Below are 21,338 nucleotides of genomic sequence, written 5' to 3' on the forward strand. Positions count from 1 at the left end.
ATTTAAATTTTGGAAGTAATTTTCCTTCTCTGTACTCTGGTTGCATACACTAACGTGATCTAATTATAATGTAACTACAACTTCTTTTCTATTGCCCTGCATGCTTTAATGCTCTAAGTACGTTTCTCTTGGCAGGTCTTTGCAGCGAGGTGAAAGTGTGATAACTGTTGGGTTCCCCATTGTGAATAATTCCCTAGTTCTGCATTTGGCTTTCTGATAGATCATGTATCTCTGAAGTTCAAGGGGTAGATTTGTGAGGGAAGTGGGTAGAGTGAGGCTGGTGTCCATCTGTGTATAATTCAGCGGAATCTGACTGCAGCTCAGTAACAGAGCGCCAGCGCAGCTTCTGCGAGGGCTGCTGAGCTGAACTGTTCCTTCAGTTACACGTGCTGGTCCTGCAAACGCTGCCGAGCCTTATCAAACACAGCCAGTTGGTGCTGCTGGTATGAAAGCACAGGGGAGCTCTCATGTGGAAGGTTAATGGAGTGTAATTAGAAAGAAGAATGAACTGCTCAACCACTCTATCTCACTCTACCTGCACTGAGAGTGACAAGTGCTCTGATCTTTTATAAACCCTAGAGCAGAGGTTTAACAGTCTGAAGTTATGACAGTGTAACTGTCAAACAAGCAGGCACACTGTGAAGTACTAGGATGAACTTGCGGATAGGAATGTTTATATTCCCTTATGTGGGCTCTATTAGTACTTTTTTCATGCAGGATATTGTCCATACTTACATAGCAGGTCTCAAATACAGTCTCCTGTGAAGTATCCATTGATGTCAGAAAGATTTTTGTGTGCTGTTTGTGCCTTCTTCATGTCTGCATATCACATAACCATTTCCTTGCAGGATGAAGTGATGGCACTATCCTAGGGCTTTGATACCAAGGAATTAAGCTTCCATAGAGAAGTTCTGGTGGAAGCAAGAACAGTTACTAGGGTTTATATTCTGGGAACTAAATAAAATTTGAGATTACATACATAAATTGAGATTGGATACTAATGCCTGATCCTGTAAATTAAGTTAGTGTCTTGGGGTGACTTGATGTTGTATTCCCTATTGCTGCACTATGCCCAGAAATTGTATGTATGTCTGTTGAAAACTATCATGTTCTTAAAATGTTTTTTTGTCTTTCATCTACAGCATGCAGTTGTGGTTTTTTTTTTTTTTTTAATAGAATACAGATAAATTTTAATTATGAAACTGCAATGAGGAAGTAGAGGGAAGACAGCTCACATCAGTTCCAAAAAGGACAAGGAAATTACTGATTTAACTTCCTGCGTGTAAGAGGCCATTATGCTCTACCTCAGTAATTCTGTCTGATATCTTTTGATTCAGGGAGAATTGGACAGTTTGGTTATCAAGGGTACCACATTTTTGTCTTCCACATCTTTGTTTTTCAGACAACAGGTGGTGGATTAGGCTGCCAGGTTTTCTGAAGGCCCTTGCAATGTCAGCAGGTTGATTAGGGGAAATTTGCCCAGCTAGTCCTAGCAGGCAATCCACATCCTGCATTGCAGTGGAAGGGAAAAAATATCCCAGCAAGTATGATCTGGAGAATTCCCATTCCAAGTCTGAAATCAATAAGAATCTAAATATGTAAAGAAGACATGCAACAAAAGGCAATCAGAGGAAGAAGAAAAGTTTGCTTTGCTTAGCCTCTTTTCTCTAGCTGTGGCCAGTGTCTTGTGTTTAAGAAGAAGGTGAAAGAAGAACCTTGAGTATATCTGGTTGTTTGTGCCCCTGTACAAGCTCATGTTCTAAAGAGTAAGGCTGTCTTTATGTGGAGTTTCAGTGCTGGAGAACCATGCTGGGAACAGTGAGGGCACTTGCACTGTCCCTCGTAGGGGACAAGAATGAGCAGCGGCTTCCGAAGTCCCAGATCCCTCTCCCCCTCACATGTACTATACCATCTGCTCTGAAACTCAGATTAAGCATTTCCTTTGGAAAGTTGTATACCCTTTTTCTAGAGACTTTAAACCATGGTAGGCCATTACCTCTCTTATTAGGCTGGTCCAGCATTTAACCATATCTGCATCTTATTTCAAGGTTGAATTTGTCTGCTTTCAACTTGCAGATACAGAATCATCACTACATTTCTCAGAGAAACTAAAAATTCTCCCATCGCTGGATTTCTTTTCTGTATATAAATATCTATAGTCAGTGAGTTGTCGCCTCTCAATAAACTGGATATGTGGAGCCCCAGTAAGCTTCACATCACACAGCACTGTTTGTTGGGTCCTTGATTATGGTTGTGGTTTTCCTTTGAACTGTCTCCAGTAGCTCCGCATCCCTCAAGAAAAAGGTAGCTTTCCATTCTTTTGGGAAAATGCCTGTTCTCAGGTGTTTTAATTTAAGAGTGGTGGTAGTTCAGCAAATCTTCAGCTGTTGAGTAGTTTTAGCCTTGCTTAGTGACACACCTTTTGGGCCAAGATAAACAAAACCAGTTCCTCTCCCCAAACCATTTAAATTGGGAGGGCAAGGAAGAACCATGGCTTTGTTTTTCAGAGAGTCACTGTTGTCCGATCCACAAACCTTGATACAATTGAAGGCCAGCAGTTTGGAACTTCTGAAGTGATTTAATTTGATGTCTTCTCTGTGAAGCAGGCATTTTTCTTTCTTTTCATTGTCCTTGGTTAACTAAAGAGAATAGTGCAGCAGGTATATTTAGCTGAACAGAACACCTGTATTTGATATACTGTTCAAATTACTGGGAAGAAGAGAAAAATCTCTCATTTGAGTGGGGTGAAACTGTGACTTTTTGCTCTAAGAACTCATTCTGCTTATGAAGTAGAGATCAGCAATGAACTGTGATGTGATGGTATTAGTGATAGGTTTTAATTGAATTGGCACTGAACAGCATTTAATTGACAGCAGGGAAAATGCTGGTATTTGTTTGTGACATTTGTAAAGCAACTGTGGAAATGAAATACTAGATGCTGTTAACAAAATCAGAGTTATCAATAGGGGCTGTAGGATAGAGTTTGAGCATCCAGATCTTTCTGTTCACAAAAGAATGCATTTCCATTCTGTGGTTTAGTAAAACTAGTCATCTTGCTTGATACTTCTGATCATGCATGAGCCACATGAGCATGAATTGTGTTTCCTTTTGTTAGGAAGAGAGGAGGTGTGATTCAGTCGTGAGAATACCCTAGTGAACTGACTAAATCTTAGTCAAGGACTGTGATACTGTGCACATTAAAATATGCAGTGGTATATTGTAAAATTACTTTATGACTATTCTTTCCACTTGAGTTATTCAAAATATGAGGAGTTACCAGATCAAAAAGTGCACTTCTCTTTAGGTTGTTTATTTCTAAAACATGAAATAAGTTTACTTATTTAAATTGCTCTACTTTACTTGCTTAATGCAGACAAATTCAGTTTAAAGGATGTCATGTTATGAGGTAAATCACATATAGGAGAAAAGAAACAGCAGGACTGGCCTGGCAGAGGTGTTTAGCTTTAGTAACCAGCTACTGTGTATAGATGCAAATGGCTTTTCCAATGGGGGTGGATGTTCCTGTGTGTTCTCCTGCATAAGAATAACAATCCACAGTACTTTTTGTTCTGAGATTTTGTATTGCAGGCTTCAGTCTGTGATAGATTTTACAAGACCACACTACATGCTTCTAGTAAACTAAGTTCAGTTGGAGATCTTACAAACCTTTTTTTACGTTGAAGTACAAAAGAACTCGTGTTTCATTTCTGAAAATATGTCTAGATGGCTTTTTTATTTTTCCCTTAGGAATGTTTTTTTTTCTCCATGAAACAGACAAATAGGGGTAGAACAATAAAATGAGCAAGATAAAATTAAAATGAGCACCTTTTCCAGTGTAGTCAGCAGTTTAATTCTTTAATTTCTTCAATGTTTTCATGTTGAGCTTGTCCCAATGTCCTTTTACCAGTTTGTATTTGTACCTGGAAGTATTTCTGTAATGGAGAAAAACCCAAAGCAAGACAAACTTTGTCAAACCTTGTCAAATAAAAAAAAAAATTAATTTCATTCCTTTCATTCCTTTCTTCCTTAATTACATTCATAGTACTGCACTTAACTCTTTTTCCTGTTCGGTTTTGCCTGTTATCACACACTTAATTCCCCATTCATTAATTGCTTCATTGTTTAATTATTGTTGCTGTTCTTGCAAGTTTCTTTCCGTTAGCATAAGTGCTGGGGTGAGAAGCTAGATATTACTCTTAGTTAATATGTAAGCTGCAGGAAAACACTGTATGTGTGCTGCCTCTACTAGTTCATTCTCTGTACTCTGCTTTGTGCAAGAGTAAATATTCTAAAACAAGAAGACAGTGATGCATAAGGCATTTCATGGTACAGCATTCCCTTCCAAAAATTAATTGGTCTTGTGGTGCTGAAAATGGTAAAAGACACAGTACTGAAAATAAAGCAATCAAGAAGTCACATAAAGCAGAATAGTACAACAGCTATTTTTGGCCATTTTAATTTATAATTCTAGCTATGTTTTTAAATTAAAGAAAAATTAAGCATTTTCCCCTGTTAAGAATGAAGGAATGAGCATTATTTTCAGAACTGTCATAATCTACTTCTGAATGATTTCTAGCAGCTTTAAGTGGTGGTTCTCTATCATAAAGGAAATATCCAGCATCTCTTTCAAAATATGTATATTCACGTCTGAACTGTGTGTTTGTTTCAGAATCACACCTATAGGAATTAATTTAAAATATAATTGTGATAAGTCTACCAGCATTTTTAATGACAAAAGTACTTTTCACACCATGCCAATGCTGTCTCACAATATTTATTAGACGTAATATTAAAGTAGATCTTTACAGAATTAAGTTTTATTTAAGTTCCATTTTACACAAGCTACCATATGCCATAGTCAGAAATTGTATTAAAGGTATTAAGACTGCAAATCAAATTCATTTATTTAGGGGTGCCAAAATGAAGTGGCTCATCTCTAGTACTCATCAGTATTGTAAGTGTATTGTTCAGTTTGTCCCACCGGACCATCATGGCAGAGGGAGGAGAGGCATTCAGTTGCCCTCACATGCTCTGCAACCTCTTTTAGACATGCAGAAGTCCTGGTGTCTCTGTGCTGCTTTTAGCTGTGTTTTCTGTGAGCTGAATGCAGCACATGCTCTTTGGGACAGTATTGGAATGTTGGCAATGCAGCCATTGACTGGGTAAGGTTAGATATCCATGTATTTTAACTAAAGCTTTAAAAAAAATACAGGTTTTTCAGCTATAAAAAGAAATAGTGCACATTTCAGTAATGATGCCCAGTAAGGCATTCACATAAGAGGTGGAGGTGATCTCCCAGTCCCACTGCTACATTTCCATTCAGCATTCAAGCACCTCTGCCTCAGGGGAGCCTTTTCTGACTGAAAGATGTAAGTGCCATTTTGATCACCTTTAAGAAGTAGAAAATTGTATCACTCTCTTTTCTGGAAATAAAATTATTTCTAGTTTAGTTGGTTTAGATTTTTTAGTTGATAAAAAGATCTGGCTGTAAGTGAAGCACAGCCACAAGTGCAGAATTCCATAAAAACACAGAATAACCACAGAAATAGCTGAAAATATTTCTGTAGTCCTTAGATCATTCTTTCAATGGAATTTAATTCAAGCTGGTTTGTACAACAGGGTTTTTTTCCTTACTGGTGTAGATTCTGCGTCATCAATTTCTATAATTGGATTTTACTATTTTAAATTTTAGATACCATCTTAAAGCAGTAGATGAGTGTACAGTTGTTCTCCTTGCTTGTAATCTTTCCACTCCCAAATTCTATTCCCAAAATGCACCCTTTTTGCAGGTTAAAGACTAATAGCACCAGATCTTCAAAATCTTTTAGCTTCTTTCTGCTGTGGAAGTTCTGGTATCTTTCTCTTTGGGTAGTGATAGGGGATGGGACTGACAGAGAGAGAAGGGAGGCTGGAAAGGAAGATTGCAGAGCAGTGAAATTCCCTCCATCCTCCCCACTTCCAAGGTAGAGCTTATTTGAAATCAGTACTTCCTCTTAACCATTTCACTTGCAGCAGTAGGCAGCTTTTATATCCCAGAGAACATCTTGGTCATTGGAGGGCACAGGTAACAGAGGATCCATAATAGCTGACTTCCTGAGATTGGGAGAGCAGGGAAGTGTGTCACTGGCAGGCAGCTGAGCAGTTCAAACCACATCAGCTTTGGGTTTGTGATATGAAATGTATGTATTGCAAGGTTATTTAGTAGGCTAGTTTACTCTCTTATTTAAAAAATATCATTATATTTTGATTTTATTGATTTTTGAAGTTTAAAAACAGACCTTCCTTTAGATATGGATGTTTTTCTGAATGCGTTTCCTGAAGAAAGAGGAAAATGTGTCACCAAATACAAGGGATCTAGTATTTAAAAAGAGAGATGTACTCAGAGAACTTTTTTTTTTCTTGATTGACTGATTAAAATGGAAATAATGCGTAGCTGATAAGGATAAAAACCTTGAACCTTACTAAGTTTTAAGTTTGCTCCAAGGACTTTGATTATCCTATAACAACATATTCATGGTAATTTTTATATGAACACAGAGATGTCTTTTGGCACAGATACATGGCCACGAAGATCTATTTTCTGCTTAATCAAACAAAAATAATTTTCCAGTGCTGTGTTAGGATCTGGCCTGTGGCACGAATGAGAAAGTGGTATAGCAAAATGTCACAATATTGATTGCAATTATTAACTTTAAGGAAGGGTCATATTGGATGTCTCAGGCTCTGAACTCAGTGGTGTGAACGGTTCCTGATGAGATTAGCGATAAAGATGTCAAGGCAGCAAGAGCTCTGAGATGATGTAGTGTGCTTACAGGGCACTGTTCGACAAAGGGGTTTGGAAGTAGTCTGATAGTAACCATTGCACAGGGCCAGCAGCTCCTTTTTGGGTAGGACACAGTTCGGAAGAAAGGATGAGATTATTAAATTCTTTCACATTGTGGATGTAAAGAGAGGATTGGCATTCAGTTTTGAGGAAGGTTCAGTAAACTTGGAAGACAAATACTTTTTATACATTCATATTATGGCAGGAAAAGAAACTATTCTAGGAATATGAGGAGAACTAGAGATTTATGACATGCAGAAAACTTATGTTGTGTGCATGATGATGTGTTTATGATTGAGTTAATCTCAATTTAAAATGCTGAAGTTGTCAGTAAGAATTAAATATTCTTAAATAAGAGTGGGAAGGGAAAATGACAATGATTACATTAAAAGAATTAGGAATTTCTTACAAATTCTGGGGTACTTTTAGAACACCTGAGCCTGACTGGCATTCAGTCTGCAAGACATGCAGCTAGGACTTGATATCAGCCTTGGCAAATCTCAGTCATACAGACTGTACTTTCTGTAGCACAAACTGTCTTTAAAATTGATTAAGAACAGTAAAATAACTGAGGAACAATTTTAAAATACAGTGTTAATGAAGTCTGACAGTAAACAAGCGTTTCTTTCATAGCACCCTCCTGTTTAATTCCCTGCCGAAGGAGGCTCTGCTGAGGTTGCTGCAGACAGCCGCGTGCTGGGCGCTTGTGTGGCTGCAGAGCAGCACTTCCAGCAGGATGCGGAGGAGCCGTGCGCTGCGTGCGGTGTCAGACCAGCGGCGTGGGCTGAGGCTGTGCACAGGGGGACGCAGAGGCTAGCGCTGAAATTGGGAGTAGATCTGCTCCGAGTTCCTGTGTAGGTGCAGCCCTGAGGGACTCGTCTGGGTTTGCTAATTCAGCTATGTAACTTTGAAATATGTTGTTCGGAGTGTCTCTCTTGATAATTACAAACAAACAGATAATCCCAACAGTCTTGCAGATAGTAAAATGTTTTCTGTAGTTTCAATGTAGTATTTTTACCGACAGCTGGTAGAAGCAGCTTATTAAACTGCGTAAGCAATTGGCATGCAGTGCAAACTTCAGTTTTACTCTCTGAATCTTAAAAGCATTAAATGTTTCTTCCAATTTAATATCTGCATAATGGATATGGATGGCAGGATATGCTGCTGCCAGGCAGCCCTCAGCAGCCTCTAACAGGCTAGTGTAGACTTCCAGAGCAATGGCGTTTTTCCGCTCATGTTATCCATCTTGTGCCAAATATGCTGAGCCTCAGTTTTTGCACAAGGCTCTAATACAAATTGTGCTTTGGTCCTGTTTTACCCCATCTCTGCAGGCCATGGTTCAGGCCCTGGGGTGGAGCAGGCGGTGTGTGGATGCCATGTGACTCACCTTGCTCCTGCTCCCCTGCTCTCCTCTCCTCGCTGGCTCTTGCTCTGCTGTAGCAGTATGGCAGAGGAGTCCTCAGTCTGCCTCTCTCTTTTTTTCTGTTTTATTTTTTTTTTTTTGATCCTTTCATTAATGTTCCTCCCATTGTAAAGAACAAGATGGAAATTCATTCTTGGGCCATTGCTGCTGATTTCCTCCAGTCAGGGAATCAGTAGAAGAGCAGCATTATCCCTGAATTTCATACTGGCAGCTGTGGAATACAAAAACTCCCTTCCTGTTCATGCTGGCTATGGTAATTCTTCAGCCTCCTGTGCAGTTTATGTGCAGTCCATTTTTTGGCAGGTATTCTATAAGCACGTTGCATTATTTCCTCTCCTACTTTTCTGCCTTCTCCTCTCCTCCCCCTTGGGTTACTCTCTGGAAATGTTGTTTCAGTTCTTGTATCTGCTTGCTGATGCTGCACTTTGATTTGCTTGTTAACATGGTTGATCATTACAGAAAGCGATTTAAAATGATTGTTCAGTTATTACTTGTACAGGTGAGCTGATGACACAGGACATCTAAAACTATGTGAAATACCTGAATTAGGAAAATGCCTTCTACACTTCTATTATTTTATCCTTGTTTCAGAAGGGAACAAACAGTTTACAGCTTTTAGGTTTTGACAGCTTTTAGCACTTCAGTGGATGCAGGGTAAAATAGTTCCTTCAGGCTGCAGTCCATTACTAACTCCCTGAATTTTCAGTGAGGTTGGGCCTGTGTTTCCCTTGTCAGAGATGAGCAGGCATCCTCAGCCAGGGCTGTGGGTTTTATAGAAGCCAGGCAGCCCTTCTTCTGTACCTTCAAGTCACTGAATTTGGTCTTTTGCTAGGTCAATCTTGTGAACTCACACATTTCAACATTATGAAACAGGGGTGGGGGCTTGTTGCTTGTGGGTTTTATTTGGCTTTTTAAAGTTCCAGTTTTCAAATCTGCTCATTTGGGAGCCTGCCCTTTTTGTTATCTTCTGGGCTAGAGGTACACACTCACTGTGTGAGGCATCATGCTGTTTTAGCCCATCATAAGCAAGATACTTAAAATCATACGTCTACTGTATACCTGCAAAATGAAGAGAACAGGTGTTTTGTTAGCTCAGAATTTCATAACCATGTGTGAATGAGATTTGAGGGAAAATATTCTTCCAGTTGTTGTAAATAGCTGGATGTTTTGGGTTTTTTTCTCCATCTCTATGTTTTGTACTGTCTGAATATTAATGCTTCAAAACAAAACAAAAAAAAAATCAAAGCATTTGGTACTGTCAAAATGGTTGTGTTATTTTTAACTTCCTTTTCCATATAAGTGCAACTTCTTGAGGCAACTCACTGAATTTTGGTCAGTGGGTTTCTACAAGAATAGTGAGATCACCTTGCTGGGCTGTAATACTACTCTGTGGCCTATTTTACACTATGCCTATCAGATAACACCAATACCTAAAATTCCAAAAAGAGAAATCTCACTAAGCTTCTGAGCAGCTCCTTATTTGCATTAAATAAATGTATCTTTAGGTGTTACCATTTTCTCTAGTATGTGCAGCTAAATAACTGTCATCATTTCTGTTTATGGTTTCATTTATCTGGTAGAAAAGAGTGGTGGAACAGCTTCGAAAGAATTTGATAGTGAAGCAGGAACAGCCAGACAGTAAATTTCAAATACAGCCATTGGCACAGTCAGAAAACAAACTACAGACACCACAGCCACAACCACTACAACAGCTACAGCAACATCACCATCAACAGCAGCAGCAGTCCACGGCACCCTCTCCAAACGTGATAGGATCACAGGTAAAAAGCTACAATTCTTTTTCTTACTAAAGGTGAAGCTCACTGAAAATTAGGAAATGTGCAAAGAGAAAACCACAAATTTTCACTTATGCCTGCTAGTGTACCAATACGAATTTCTTCTTCTATGCATATGCAGATATAAGTCTTCTGGGGTTTTTTTGGCAAAAATCTCCAATCTGAGTATAAAAAACTATGTACTGTTTAAAAGTTGAATCATAATCCCACAGAAAGAAGGGTGGCAGTATCACCTTTCTTAAAAATAAGTGAATGTTTAGCAGATGAGCCTATCTTTTCCATAGGTGCATGAATGAGTCTGACCATACCTAGTGGGTCTCAAGAAACAGTAAATACTTTACACACACTGTATGAGGTATATGATTAGAATCCTTTATTTTTAAATGGCTAACAAAATGCCCTCTACAAATGTGAACAAAATGCAAGAAAACAGGTCCTTCTTCTTTCTGCTTGGTTCTTTTTAAACAGATGTAATTAATACCAAATAATACTTACCTGAATTTTCAAGGATTTGTCTAAAAGTGTACAGTGTTAATTGCAGAGTTCAAGTTTTAGAAAATAGTATCTTTATTGGGAAGGTGAACTGAATTTCAGTACAGTATAGGATTAGAGACATAATCCCAGAACTCAATGGAGAAAGTGGTTTGCTTAAGAGGAGAATTTCAAATTTCTCCTTTTCGGATATTTTGATTTACAAAAGCGTACTGAAAAAAGCAGGGAGGCGTTCTGTAAAAAGAAGTGTATATTAAGTCTTTTTTTTCCTATTGATGCAATCTTAGAAGCTCATGTTTACCTGGATAGGCAGATGGCAGAATTCACCTATGAAGTTTGCTTTATGCACATTGCAGTGAATCACACCCACAGCTTTGACCAGTTGTGGTTCTCATCTTCCCTTTTTCTGAAAGCAGAGAAGAGAGAAATGGTTGGGCTGTTAGTTCTCTTGTTAATTCAGCAAGCTGGTTTGGATGCGCTCTAAAATGCATTTGTGAAGCTTAGCTAATTGTATTTTTGAGAAAAGTATATTGAAGAAATGAAGCAAACCTAACTAAGGAAAATGCATTTTGAGCAGCAGCATCAATATCAAAGCTAAAATGGAACAAAGGAGCAAATATTACTGTGTCCTAAAGTATTTATAGGCAAACAATGGATCACTGTTTCTCAGTGATCTCTGTTTCTCAGTCAGGAAACATGAGAGCAAATACAGTTTAATGTGTTTCTCAGTATTCCACACTTTGCATTCATTCATTAACTTCCAGGTCATCTCCTGGGTTGTAAAAATTGAGGTTTTGTTCAAAGTTAAAGAGCCCTCTAGCGAAACAGACAAAAAATTGCTACACTCTTCTGACTATCACTGGTACAGAAGTACTTGGAAAGTAGTTACAAATTGGAAGGCAGGTTGTCCTGTCCCTTGGACAAATAAGCCAGCTTTTATCCTTAACACTTTTTTTATTTATGTTGGTAAAATACTGAAGTATCCTCACTTGTTTCTGCACACATTTTGCATCTAAAGTTGTGCCTCTGTCTTACTGTCTCTCAAGCTCTTTCAGCAAAGAGAAGTCAAGTATTTTGTCTCTCTATGAAGTTTTTTCTTGCCTGCTTTTGTAAATAACACATTTTTCAAGGCTATGTCAGTACAGAGAATGCTTTCAATGATTGTTTTTGGAGTAATCAAGTTTAGGAATCAAGGTATAAATGTCATAATTAACAGTGACATTTTAATATACATAATATTAAAAGTCCAGTAAGAAGGGCTTTTAAAATTTTCATAAGCAGCAAGCCTCCTAAAAGATCATATTACTGCAATACTATGTGCAATAATGCAAACTTTCTATGAATGCCACTTCAGTATGAATTAATGCATTGACTACTTTTTAGAATAAACGATCTAATTAATGCTCAGCAAAGTAACAGGGATATTCAAGCTCTGTGATCTTCTGACTGAAACTGTACTCTGAGTACTTGCAGAGTTAATAGAACCCCTTGAAAGAGTCACAGTCTTGTATTACATGATTGATTACACCTTTCTTTAAAACGTTTATGGCTGAATGTAATGCTTGTGAAAATGATACCACGTTACGTCTCACTGGAAAAGCTTGAATAATGTTACTGCATTATAGGAATGGAGCTTCTTCTTTGGGGAAGGTGCAGCAGAGGTCAATAAACTCTTAGATCTCAGATAAAAAGTTAAGAAAATTGTGTTGCAACAAGGAAAATTTAATTATGTCTGGATTTTTCATAAATGTATGAAACTGAAGCATAAATTATCCTTTGATTTGACATTATACAGTGAATTTTTTCACACTTGTGCATGTTTGACAGGGGACATAGTTTAATTATTATGAAATTAGAGGTGTGAAGGTAAACTGTGTTTCTGTTTAAGGGAATAGTATTGGTGAAAATACTGAAGAATCCAACTGGAAATACATTATTTTGTTAGAAAAAAGATAAAGGTCTTGTATGATTAAAATCAAGTAGCCTAAATCAGGCATGTTCAGGACACAAAGACTGCCTGATGCCTGGTTTTCCATTTTTTCTTCTGTAGAACCTAGAGCTGACATCAGGAGGCAATGGTGGTTATTTAGTACTAAGAGCCTTTGATCATGCCACTAAAGTTTTGAAGATGCAGTGCCGTCAGTGCAATGGATTTTTTACACCAAAGAGAAAAGAAATAAGATTATTTGCCGTTCTGTCGAGTGTCACTTGTCATGAGTTTTCTGTTCGCATCCTGTTCTGGTTTTATATTTAGATGCTCACCTTGTTGCTTTTCGAATGAGATTTGTAATGTCCATTTTCCTTAGCATTTGGAAGACAGTACCATTTACAAAACTGTGAAATGGTAGTTGCTTTAACTGTGGAATTTTGGACATGATGTATTGAGGCATTTCAGATAAATGCTGGTGTTATGTGATTCAAAACCACTCTTTTTAAAACAGGCCAAGAGCAATCATGGTGTCAAATACATGTTCCAAAACTAGCCCATTCCACAGAAGTTAAACTTAATTGCCTGCAGCTGGACAGACTAACAGCCAGCTCTTACAACTTCAGGACAACTCTACTGATACTCTTAGGAAAGAAAGTTCAGTGCAAGATAACTGTATGTGTCACTAAAGCTGAAACTGGGATGCCCAAAATAAAAATATATTTTTGTTTTTAAAGAAACCAACTTACGAATGTTTTTCCCCCTCTTTCTCTGACTGTGAGGATCACTGTAACTACCGTTTCCATTTGAAAATAAGAGTTTTACTTGGTGAGAAGCTAGTTTGCTGCTACGTTTCATGAACTTCCACCTTATAGGTTTGATATTGGCAGTGCGTGTTTGGAAGCAATATGAAACTGAAAGATTCAAAATGCATATGCCGCTACTACACTTAATTGTAATTTTCTCAGGAATTTGTTTTGCTTCAATCTGCAATGCTGCAGGTGATTAAAACAGACCAAACAGGTGCCTCAAATGAGAATGCTTTCTAGCTATCCAATTTTCATAGGTGTAAGATAATGTGCTTGTCTGAACAGCAGGTAGATAGGCTCAGAGCTGCCTTTTCTTTCTCATGCTGTCTATTGTTTCTGACTAACCAACCCACGTCCTGTCTGATACGGAGTGTCTCTGTCTCTTACAGTGTATTTTCTGTTTCCCTTAGAAAACTGTAACTACAGCTTCTATGATCACCACTAAGACACTACCTCTCGTCTTGAAAGCAGCAACTGCGACCATGCCTGCCTCTGTTGTGGGTCAGAGACCTACCATTGCCATGGTTACTGCTATCAACAACAATCAGAAAGCAGTCCTCAGCACTGATGCACAGAATGCACCAGTCAACCTCCAGACAACAAATAAGGTCACTGGGCCAGGAGCTGAGGCAGTCCAAATAGTGACAAAAAACACAGTAACTTTGGTAAGCGTTTCATGTGTTTGCCCTGCAGATATGTATGGGTTTGGTTAGCAAGAGGGCTATTGGAAAAAAATAACAGTCAGGGTTTCACACAGAAAGGAGGATAGTAGGGACATGTTGTGAGTCTTCACTAGCTGACATTGCTGAAGTTATAATCTACGAGAAAAACATTTCTCTCCGTGTGGGTTGTTACTACTGTTTTGCTTTATAGAATTAAATTAGTGCTATCATCATCTCTGTGTAAAGTTTCCCCTGTTAGTAACTGTAGTCATGGGGCAGTAGTGATTGTTTTGCCCTTACTGAATCTGTATGGCTGTGTTCTGCAGAATTCCTACTCTTTTCTTAGGCAAAGGAGATGTCAGACTTTCTTCATTTGATCAGTTTGGGTCTTCGTCTTAGGATATTTTTGGGTCATTCTCTTGTTCTCTTTGCATGATAAAGTCTCCGGTGTTAGACACGTCCCTTAAGTCTGCCCACTACCGTGTCCTCACTCACCAGTTTTTCGAACGCATAAACAGATGCTGTTTCTTTAAAAACCTGTATTTTGGAAGTACAAATTATGTGGTTTGGCTACATCACACAGTCTTTTCCAGAATAGTTAGCCACCTAGAAATAAAAGAACCAGTGTTTCAGAATTGGATTATATAGGCTTCTTGGTCTGCAAACCAGGCATTAATTATATAACAAACAACATGACAGGGAAGTTTTACTTCTGAAGTAAAGGCTATGGCTTTATTAAACATAAATCCAGTTTATCTATATTTATTAAAATACAGTTTAATAATGTAAATGGAAGTAATTTTGCTTCCCAATGAAGCATTATGTTTGTGATCAGAATAGAGAAGACTATTTGGAGTTTTTTCTACTGTTCTCTTTTCCTGTGTCGTCCCTTGCACCACTCTCATCTGTCCTTTGTGTCTGTGCTTCATTTCTTTGCTGAATAACTTAGATTTGAGGAGGTAATTCTGTTTTAATATTAGTCCATGATTTATGTTTCTGTAGCAAATTTCATCCAAAAAATCAGAATATTTTTCTGAGCGTTAATTAATCACTACAAGACCTTTTTGAAGAAAATGGCAATCTTATGTGGGTGGACAGAAGTATAGGAGGGTGTAAAATAACATTGACATTAATTTCAGGGACTTTCCCCAGGTACTCAGGTAGTGCTATTCAGTGGTTAATCACGTGGCAGCTCCATGCAGCTAATTTGAGTTACACAGGGAAGTACTTAGGTTTTCTTAAAATCAGATCTTAATTGTTTTAAATGAATGGCCTACTTTTGAAAATTTCAAGCTGTGTATGTAGAGCCCTTCATAGTGTCATTAATATTGCTAAAAGAGTTGTAACTTCCAACTCTTTACTATTTGCATGAGATGTTCTCTCATTCTTCTGTATGCCATTCACTATGAAAAGACCATAGTTCATATAGCTGGGTATCAAAGTCTGTTATTATTTTCTGTCTGTTGTAATGTCATTTTTTAATGATTAAAACAAATATGAATTTTTATTATCATCAAATGAAATGGTTTTAGACTGCAGAGCACGGTAGTTAGTACAGCTGAACTAAAAGGAAATATGCCTGCAATTTGTGAAGCAAGGTGTGTAGGATCTAGAAAGTAAGGTTTAATTCTGTCTTTAATACATTTCTAATGTGGAACCTCTTGCTGTGAAAAATTATTTACAGAGTGAAAACCGAGGGCATCAGGTCTGAAAGCACATTCAGGCTGTTGATTTTGGTGAACAACTTCAAAGCTAAATTTCCTCTTACCTCTTACTGAGCTTTCTCATGTTCTTACAGCAGGTTCAGGCTACGCCTCAGCCCATAAAAGTGCCGCAGTTCATCCCTCCTCCCAGACTTACTCCTCGTCCAAATTTTCTTCCACAGGTGAGTATACAGAGAACAAACAACAGAAGGAGGAACTTAATTATAGCATAGATAGGAAAGACTTTTGATGAACATTGTTTTGTTTATTGATGATGTGCTGGAGAAGACAATCCATCCTCAACAGGTTTGCAGATGATACCAACTTTGAGGATGTAGTCAATATTCTTCAGGGTAGTGCTGACATGCAGAGAACCCTAGCCAAGGTAAAGGAAGGGGCCAGCTGGAATTTCTTGAGCCTCAGCATGAGAAAAAGGCAAAGTCTTTTGCCTGGAATGGACTAACCCCCTGCACAGGTACAGGCTGAGGACTGACTGGCTGAGGAGCTGCACGTCTTAAAAGGTCTTGTTCGACCGCAGCTAAATGAGTGTTGTGCCCTAACAGCAAAGAAGCCTATCAGCATATTGACCTGTATCAACAGGATCACAACCAGTAGATTCAGGGAACAGATTATCCACCTTTCCTCAGCAATCATAAAACTGAGTCTGATAAACACCCTGCAGTTCTGGAAACCCTGGTTGATAAATTTGAATGAAGCATGGGAAGGAAGGCCACTAAGATAGCTGGGGGGAGGGGGGGGCAGGAAAATATGACCTGTAAGGAGAGGTTAAGGAATATGGGCTCTTCCAGTTTGGAGAAGAGGCTTTAGAGAGACCCTAACAGCAGTGTTACTTCCAGTATCAGCAAGGAAATAAAGAAGAAGCTGGAGACATTGGTGCTTGGCAGGAAAATTAGAGGCAATGCTCATAAATTGGAACAGGGAAGTTTTAGACTGCATATAAGGAAACACTTCTCTCTTTGAGGACAATTAGGAGTGGAAGAGGCTTCCCAGACATGTTGTGAAAGCTCTGTCCTTGAAGTTTTACAAGACTTATCTGGACAAAGCCTTGGGCCACCCAGTCTGCATTTAGTGTTGGTCCTGCTCTGAGCAGGAGGTCAAATTAGAGACCTCCTCAGCTGCCTTCCAGCCTGTATGAGATTGTGTTTATGAAATTTGTGTATGATGATTATGTATGATCCTGTTTGCATCAAATGAGATGAACCCATGGAATAGGTGTCATCAAACTCAAAGCATCACCCAAGGCCTTAAATCGCTCTAATTGTTGCTTGCTGCTCATGAGCAACAAAAAGGAAAAATGAGATGTCTCTAGATTATTCCCAAGTATTTCTGTATTGCAAGAGAGAGTGACCTCTGTTTTCAGGTGAGTAATAAAACTTGTGGTTTACTTTTTTCTTCATGGTTTGGGAAGGACAGAGATTGCTTCTTTATGTAACAAAAAAAAAAATCTTGGATGAACTACTTAATTTGTAGGAAATAAATGGTGCTGTGAATAAAAGTCTAAATCTTTTGGAAAGTGAGAAAGGAAAGTAAAGGCTGGTATCTGATTAAGATTTGGGTATGGTAAGATCTGTTGGAATGTGACCTAGTTTTTCATGGTAAAATGCTTTAGGGAGTATTAAAGGCAGATAGGACAATAGGAATCAAGGAAAAGAAAAGCTTTATTTTTAAAGTAATGTGCTTTACTTCTTTACTCTGTAATGATATTATAAGTCCATTGTTGAATACAAACTTAACAATGGGGACAAGAAATAAGGAGGTATTGGTGATGGAGTTTTGGAAGATTCTTGTGGCTCTTTTCTTTCTTGTGAAATAAGAGAAATGACTGCATTTACCTGTACCTTCATCACTTTCAGTAAGAGATTAATCTTGTCACTTTTTTGGCTTATCAAGATTGGTTGTGCAGGTATCTAAATAACATATAGAGTTGACAAAAATAACAGGTATTGGCTGAAAAAAACAATTACTTGTTTCAGGGCACAGTCAACTGTTCATAACTTCTTGGAGGTTCATTACAAAGCCCTGAAACACTTCTAACATGAGCACCTCAGCTGTACCTGTAAATATTACATGGGTTTTTTGGCTTGTAAAACCAAGATGTTAATTTAGATACAGTAAGGCATTTGGCAATAAACATTCAGTATAAGTGTCTGTGTATCCAAATACCATTTCAGGGACAGTGACTATATATGCAAATGTTATGGATGGGTTTTATGTAAGTAGGCTTGAAAATGTGGTGCTTTTTTCTCTTAACATACTTAAGACAGTATGCTAAAATTACATTATCTAAAAAAAATCAAGCAGCCTCCTTCAGATTATACAGGATGAATTGAAAGACTTAGTAAAAAGTTGATCTGAAATACTGACATACAAATTTATCTTTCTTTTCTTTTTCTTCTTTTATTTTTGTAGGTTCGACCTAAACCGGTTGCCCAAAATAACATTCCTATTGCCCCTGCACCTCCTCCAATGCTTGCAGCTCCTCAGCTTATTCAGAGGCCTGTGATGTTGACAACAAAGTTCACACCCACCTCTTTACCCAACTCCCAGAACTCCATACATCCAGTTCGTGTAGTTAACGGGCAGACAGCAACCATAGCCAAAACTTTCCCTATGGCACAGCTCACCAGCATCGTGATAGCAGCACCGGGTACCAGGCTTGCTGGACCTCAGACTGTACAGATCAGCAAACCAAACATTGAAAAACAGGTACAGATGAAGTGTCTACTAATGCAAGATACTGGGTTTATTGCTTTACTGTGCAGGTTTGGAGAGAACGACAACCAGGGAGAAGTTTTCAGTGGATGCTGGAGATATTCATGTTCCAATGGCAGTACAAATTATGGAATGACTTGCAGCTCTTGGGATAGAAGTTACCATTGCCTCTAATATGGGCCATTGGCACCTTTTTCTCCTGCTTCAGTGTTTTTATGCTCCCTCTACTGTTTAAACGTCAGTAGTTCATAAGCGGGCTACGTGCAGGGTTTGACTAGTATCTTGGAGAACAAGTACAAGCTGAAATCCATCTTCATATCAAGCCCTTTTGTTTTTCAAAGGGTGGTTATGTGAAAGGCAAAAATTGCACAAAATTCTAGGGATATTTAATAGGATAAATGGAGCCATTTCTTCCATGATCCCTTGATCTTGTGATCTTGTGATTGGAGGCAAAATAGTCTCACTCAGCTTCTGAAGTCTGATAGTTCCCTGTGTCTAAATTGGATTGAATGAACAGAAAGGAGACCCTCAGAAGCAGAGAATTCTGTATATTTAGTTTTAAAGTCTCTCTCCAGAAAATCCTTCTGTAAAATAAATTTACCTAAGTCAGAGTGGATTGCAACTGAGAGTCCTTGCCAGTCCATTCAAGTAAAGCAATAATTTGATTCACTTTTAACTCTTTTGTGTATTCTATATTAGTAATAGTGTAATGCTGTATACTATAGTACATACTATAATACATAATATTGATGTAATTTATATAGATAATAGTAGTATATCTGTCATTTATAACTCTTTCCTAGACTACTGTGCCTTCTTTCTGCTTTTGAAATACTTATAGAGACTATGAAAATCATGTGTGTGAAAGATGTGCTCGTGCTCAGTTCTGCTTGTGAAGTGTCAAGAGTAGGTTCTTGCATACCTCGGGGCTGTTCCACAAGTTACTCAGCAATGTGTGCCCTTTCATGTGATTTGAACTTGTACTTCTACAATACTCGACTTTTGATGCCTGTTCCTTTTGATGTCAGCAATATTCATTTGCTCTTGAATAATTACTGGCAACTACAGAAAAACGTAGAAGAATGGTGGTGGTTTAATAATACATGAATTTTTCTGTATAGTTTCTCCATATCATAAAAGGAAAAGTTTGTCTCTCTGTAGCTTACCTCACTCAGTTTCTAGCCTCAACATCCATGCTATAGGCTGAGGAATGTCATGCAGAAGATTTATGATTTGAGAAAAGAAAAAGCTTCAGAAATATCTGAGATTGAGGGATTCAGAGAGACAGTTTTTGAGCCATTCATAATTCTATGAAATATGAAGACTGAGGAGTGAGAAGTACAAAATGTGCCATGCAGAATGGTTTCTAGGTGGAAGTCTTGATGGGATGAGTTTTCTTGAAGTGTCTATTATTCCCAGGCATTTTGGTGATTTGAGGATGATGATTTGAGTTAACTCTTGAAATCACTGTTATATCTCGTGGGCTGTGTGGGTAATGGATTGGTGACAAGGCTGTTTCATTCTTTGTTAAATGAAAATACCTCATTTAACATTCTTCTCACATCAGATCCCTCAATTAAGTACACTTCCAGCTCTAAACGTTTTTTCTTCTGTATTTGTGAAAGTATTTGTTTTGCTTTAATAGTCAAAGTAAAAAAAGTCATTCATATCACTGAATGAGAGAAACACTGCTTTCTTTCAGACTATTAAACCACATGTGGAAACAGAAGAGAAGCAAACAGAAAGTCGCACAGTTACTCCACCTGCTGCACCGAAGCCAAAACGAGAAGAAAATCCACAGGTATCAGAACATATCCAGAGCTTTCTTTTAAGAAAAGAAAAGGACACTGTCCTTCGGAAAATATTTTGTTCCCTCAAGACTTCTTCCCGTAACATTCCATATGTTCCTGTTGGACAGCAGTAGTTGATAAGGGTACAGAATATGAAATCTAAATACATATAGTGCATTGCATTTTTCAGTTCTGGAATGCATTTGGCTTCTGATAGTTCTTTTGTAAGTTAGAAGATCATAGTTTCTCTGTGACACTTCCTTCAAAGAGGGGTTCAGATTACAGTGTTGATTGCCATTCCTTTGCGGTTTTAGACTCTGGAGTTATTCTCAAAGCTGAAGAAATGTTTGTTTTGCTTTATAAAATATTTGTACTCTGGTGAGCAGGATGGAAAGAGTCACATACATTCACATTCTGCTCATGTTTTAGTCCAGTTTAGTTTGGGGTGAAAGAGAGGTCTGAATGGCCATTTCTTAAAGCCTTTCTGCCATGAAGAGCTTTGGAACTGATTACAGCTAAATGCTCTGCTACATTTGTTTCTGTAGATGGATTCAAATTGACTGTTGTGTGAGCTCTAACTGTTGTCAGTTATACAACAAAATTCTGATTTTTACATGTCTCTGCATTTCCTGCATTAAAATTGGAATCCTCTAAGAAAGCCATAGCCCTTAGCAAATAGCAAGTCTAAGCTAGAGTTGGCTCCTTGTACTTCACAATAGATGGAGAATGATCTTAAACTAGCAATATTTTTCTGGCAATTGAATGTGTTGGTATTTTCTAATAGTCAGTTCAGTGCTGGAATGGAAGTAAAGAAACTGCTCTCTTGTTCCCAGCTCTGCCAACTATGTGATCATGAGCAATGGGCATTTTCCAGTATCTCAGTCTAGGTTCCCATCTAGAAAATGGGACTCTTGTCTATCCTCTTTCAAGAAGTTTGACGTACATGAATGAAAAGTGATTTATAGAAGCAAAGCATTACTAAAAATATTTTTGGTGCTTAGTTACTGATCAATTGCCTTTAAAGGGCCTAAATGACGTAACTCATCCTAACAGTTGTACTTTTCATGATCTTTTTTCTCTCCCCTCACAGAAACTTGCCTTCATGGTGTCTCTGGGACTAGTTACTCATGACCACCTGGAAGGTAGGAAAAATGTCTTAGGTTGGTTCTTGAACTCCTGA

At 38.1% G+C, this 21,338-nt stretch overlaps 1 protein-coding gene across 5 annotated transcripts in view; it reads left to right on the forward strand.

Moving 5' to 3' along the window:
- PHF21A (PHD finger protein 21A) overlaps positions 1 to 21,338 on the forward strand; it is a 126,526-nt gene that overhangs the window by 90,669 nt on the left and 14,519 nt on the right. For 3 of the 5 annotated variants that reach the window (XM_082284180.1, XM_082284182.1, XM_082284179.1), the window contains 6 exons: positions 9,827 to 10,027; positions 13,681 to 13,935; positions 15,731 to 15,817; positions 18,066 to 18,362; positions 20,071 to 20,169; positions 21,249 to 21,300. In XM_082284180.1, the coding sequence (XP_082140306.1) occupies positions 9,827 to 10,027; positions 13,681 to 13,935; positions 15,731 to 15,817; positions 18,066 to 18,362; positions 20,071 to 20,169; positions 21,249 to 21,300 (991 nt within the window). The remainder of the gene's footprint in view (positions 1 to 9,826; positions 10,028 to 13,680; positions 13,936 to 15,730; positions 15,818 to 18,065; positions 18,363 to 20,070; positions 20,170 to 21,248; positions 21,301 to 21,338) is intronic. The other 2 variants (XM_082284183.1, XM_082284181.1) reach the window with 1 other exon arrangement.

Source organism: Coloeus monedula (assembly GCF_965178545.1).
Source record: "Coloeus monedula genome assembly, chromosome: 6".
Classification (NCBI taxonomy): domain Eukaryota; kingdom Metazoa; phylum Chordata; class Aves; order Passeriformes; family Corvidae; genus Coloeus; species Coloeus monedula.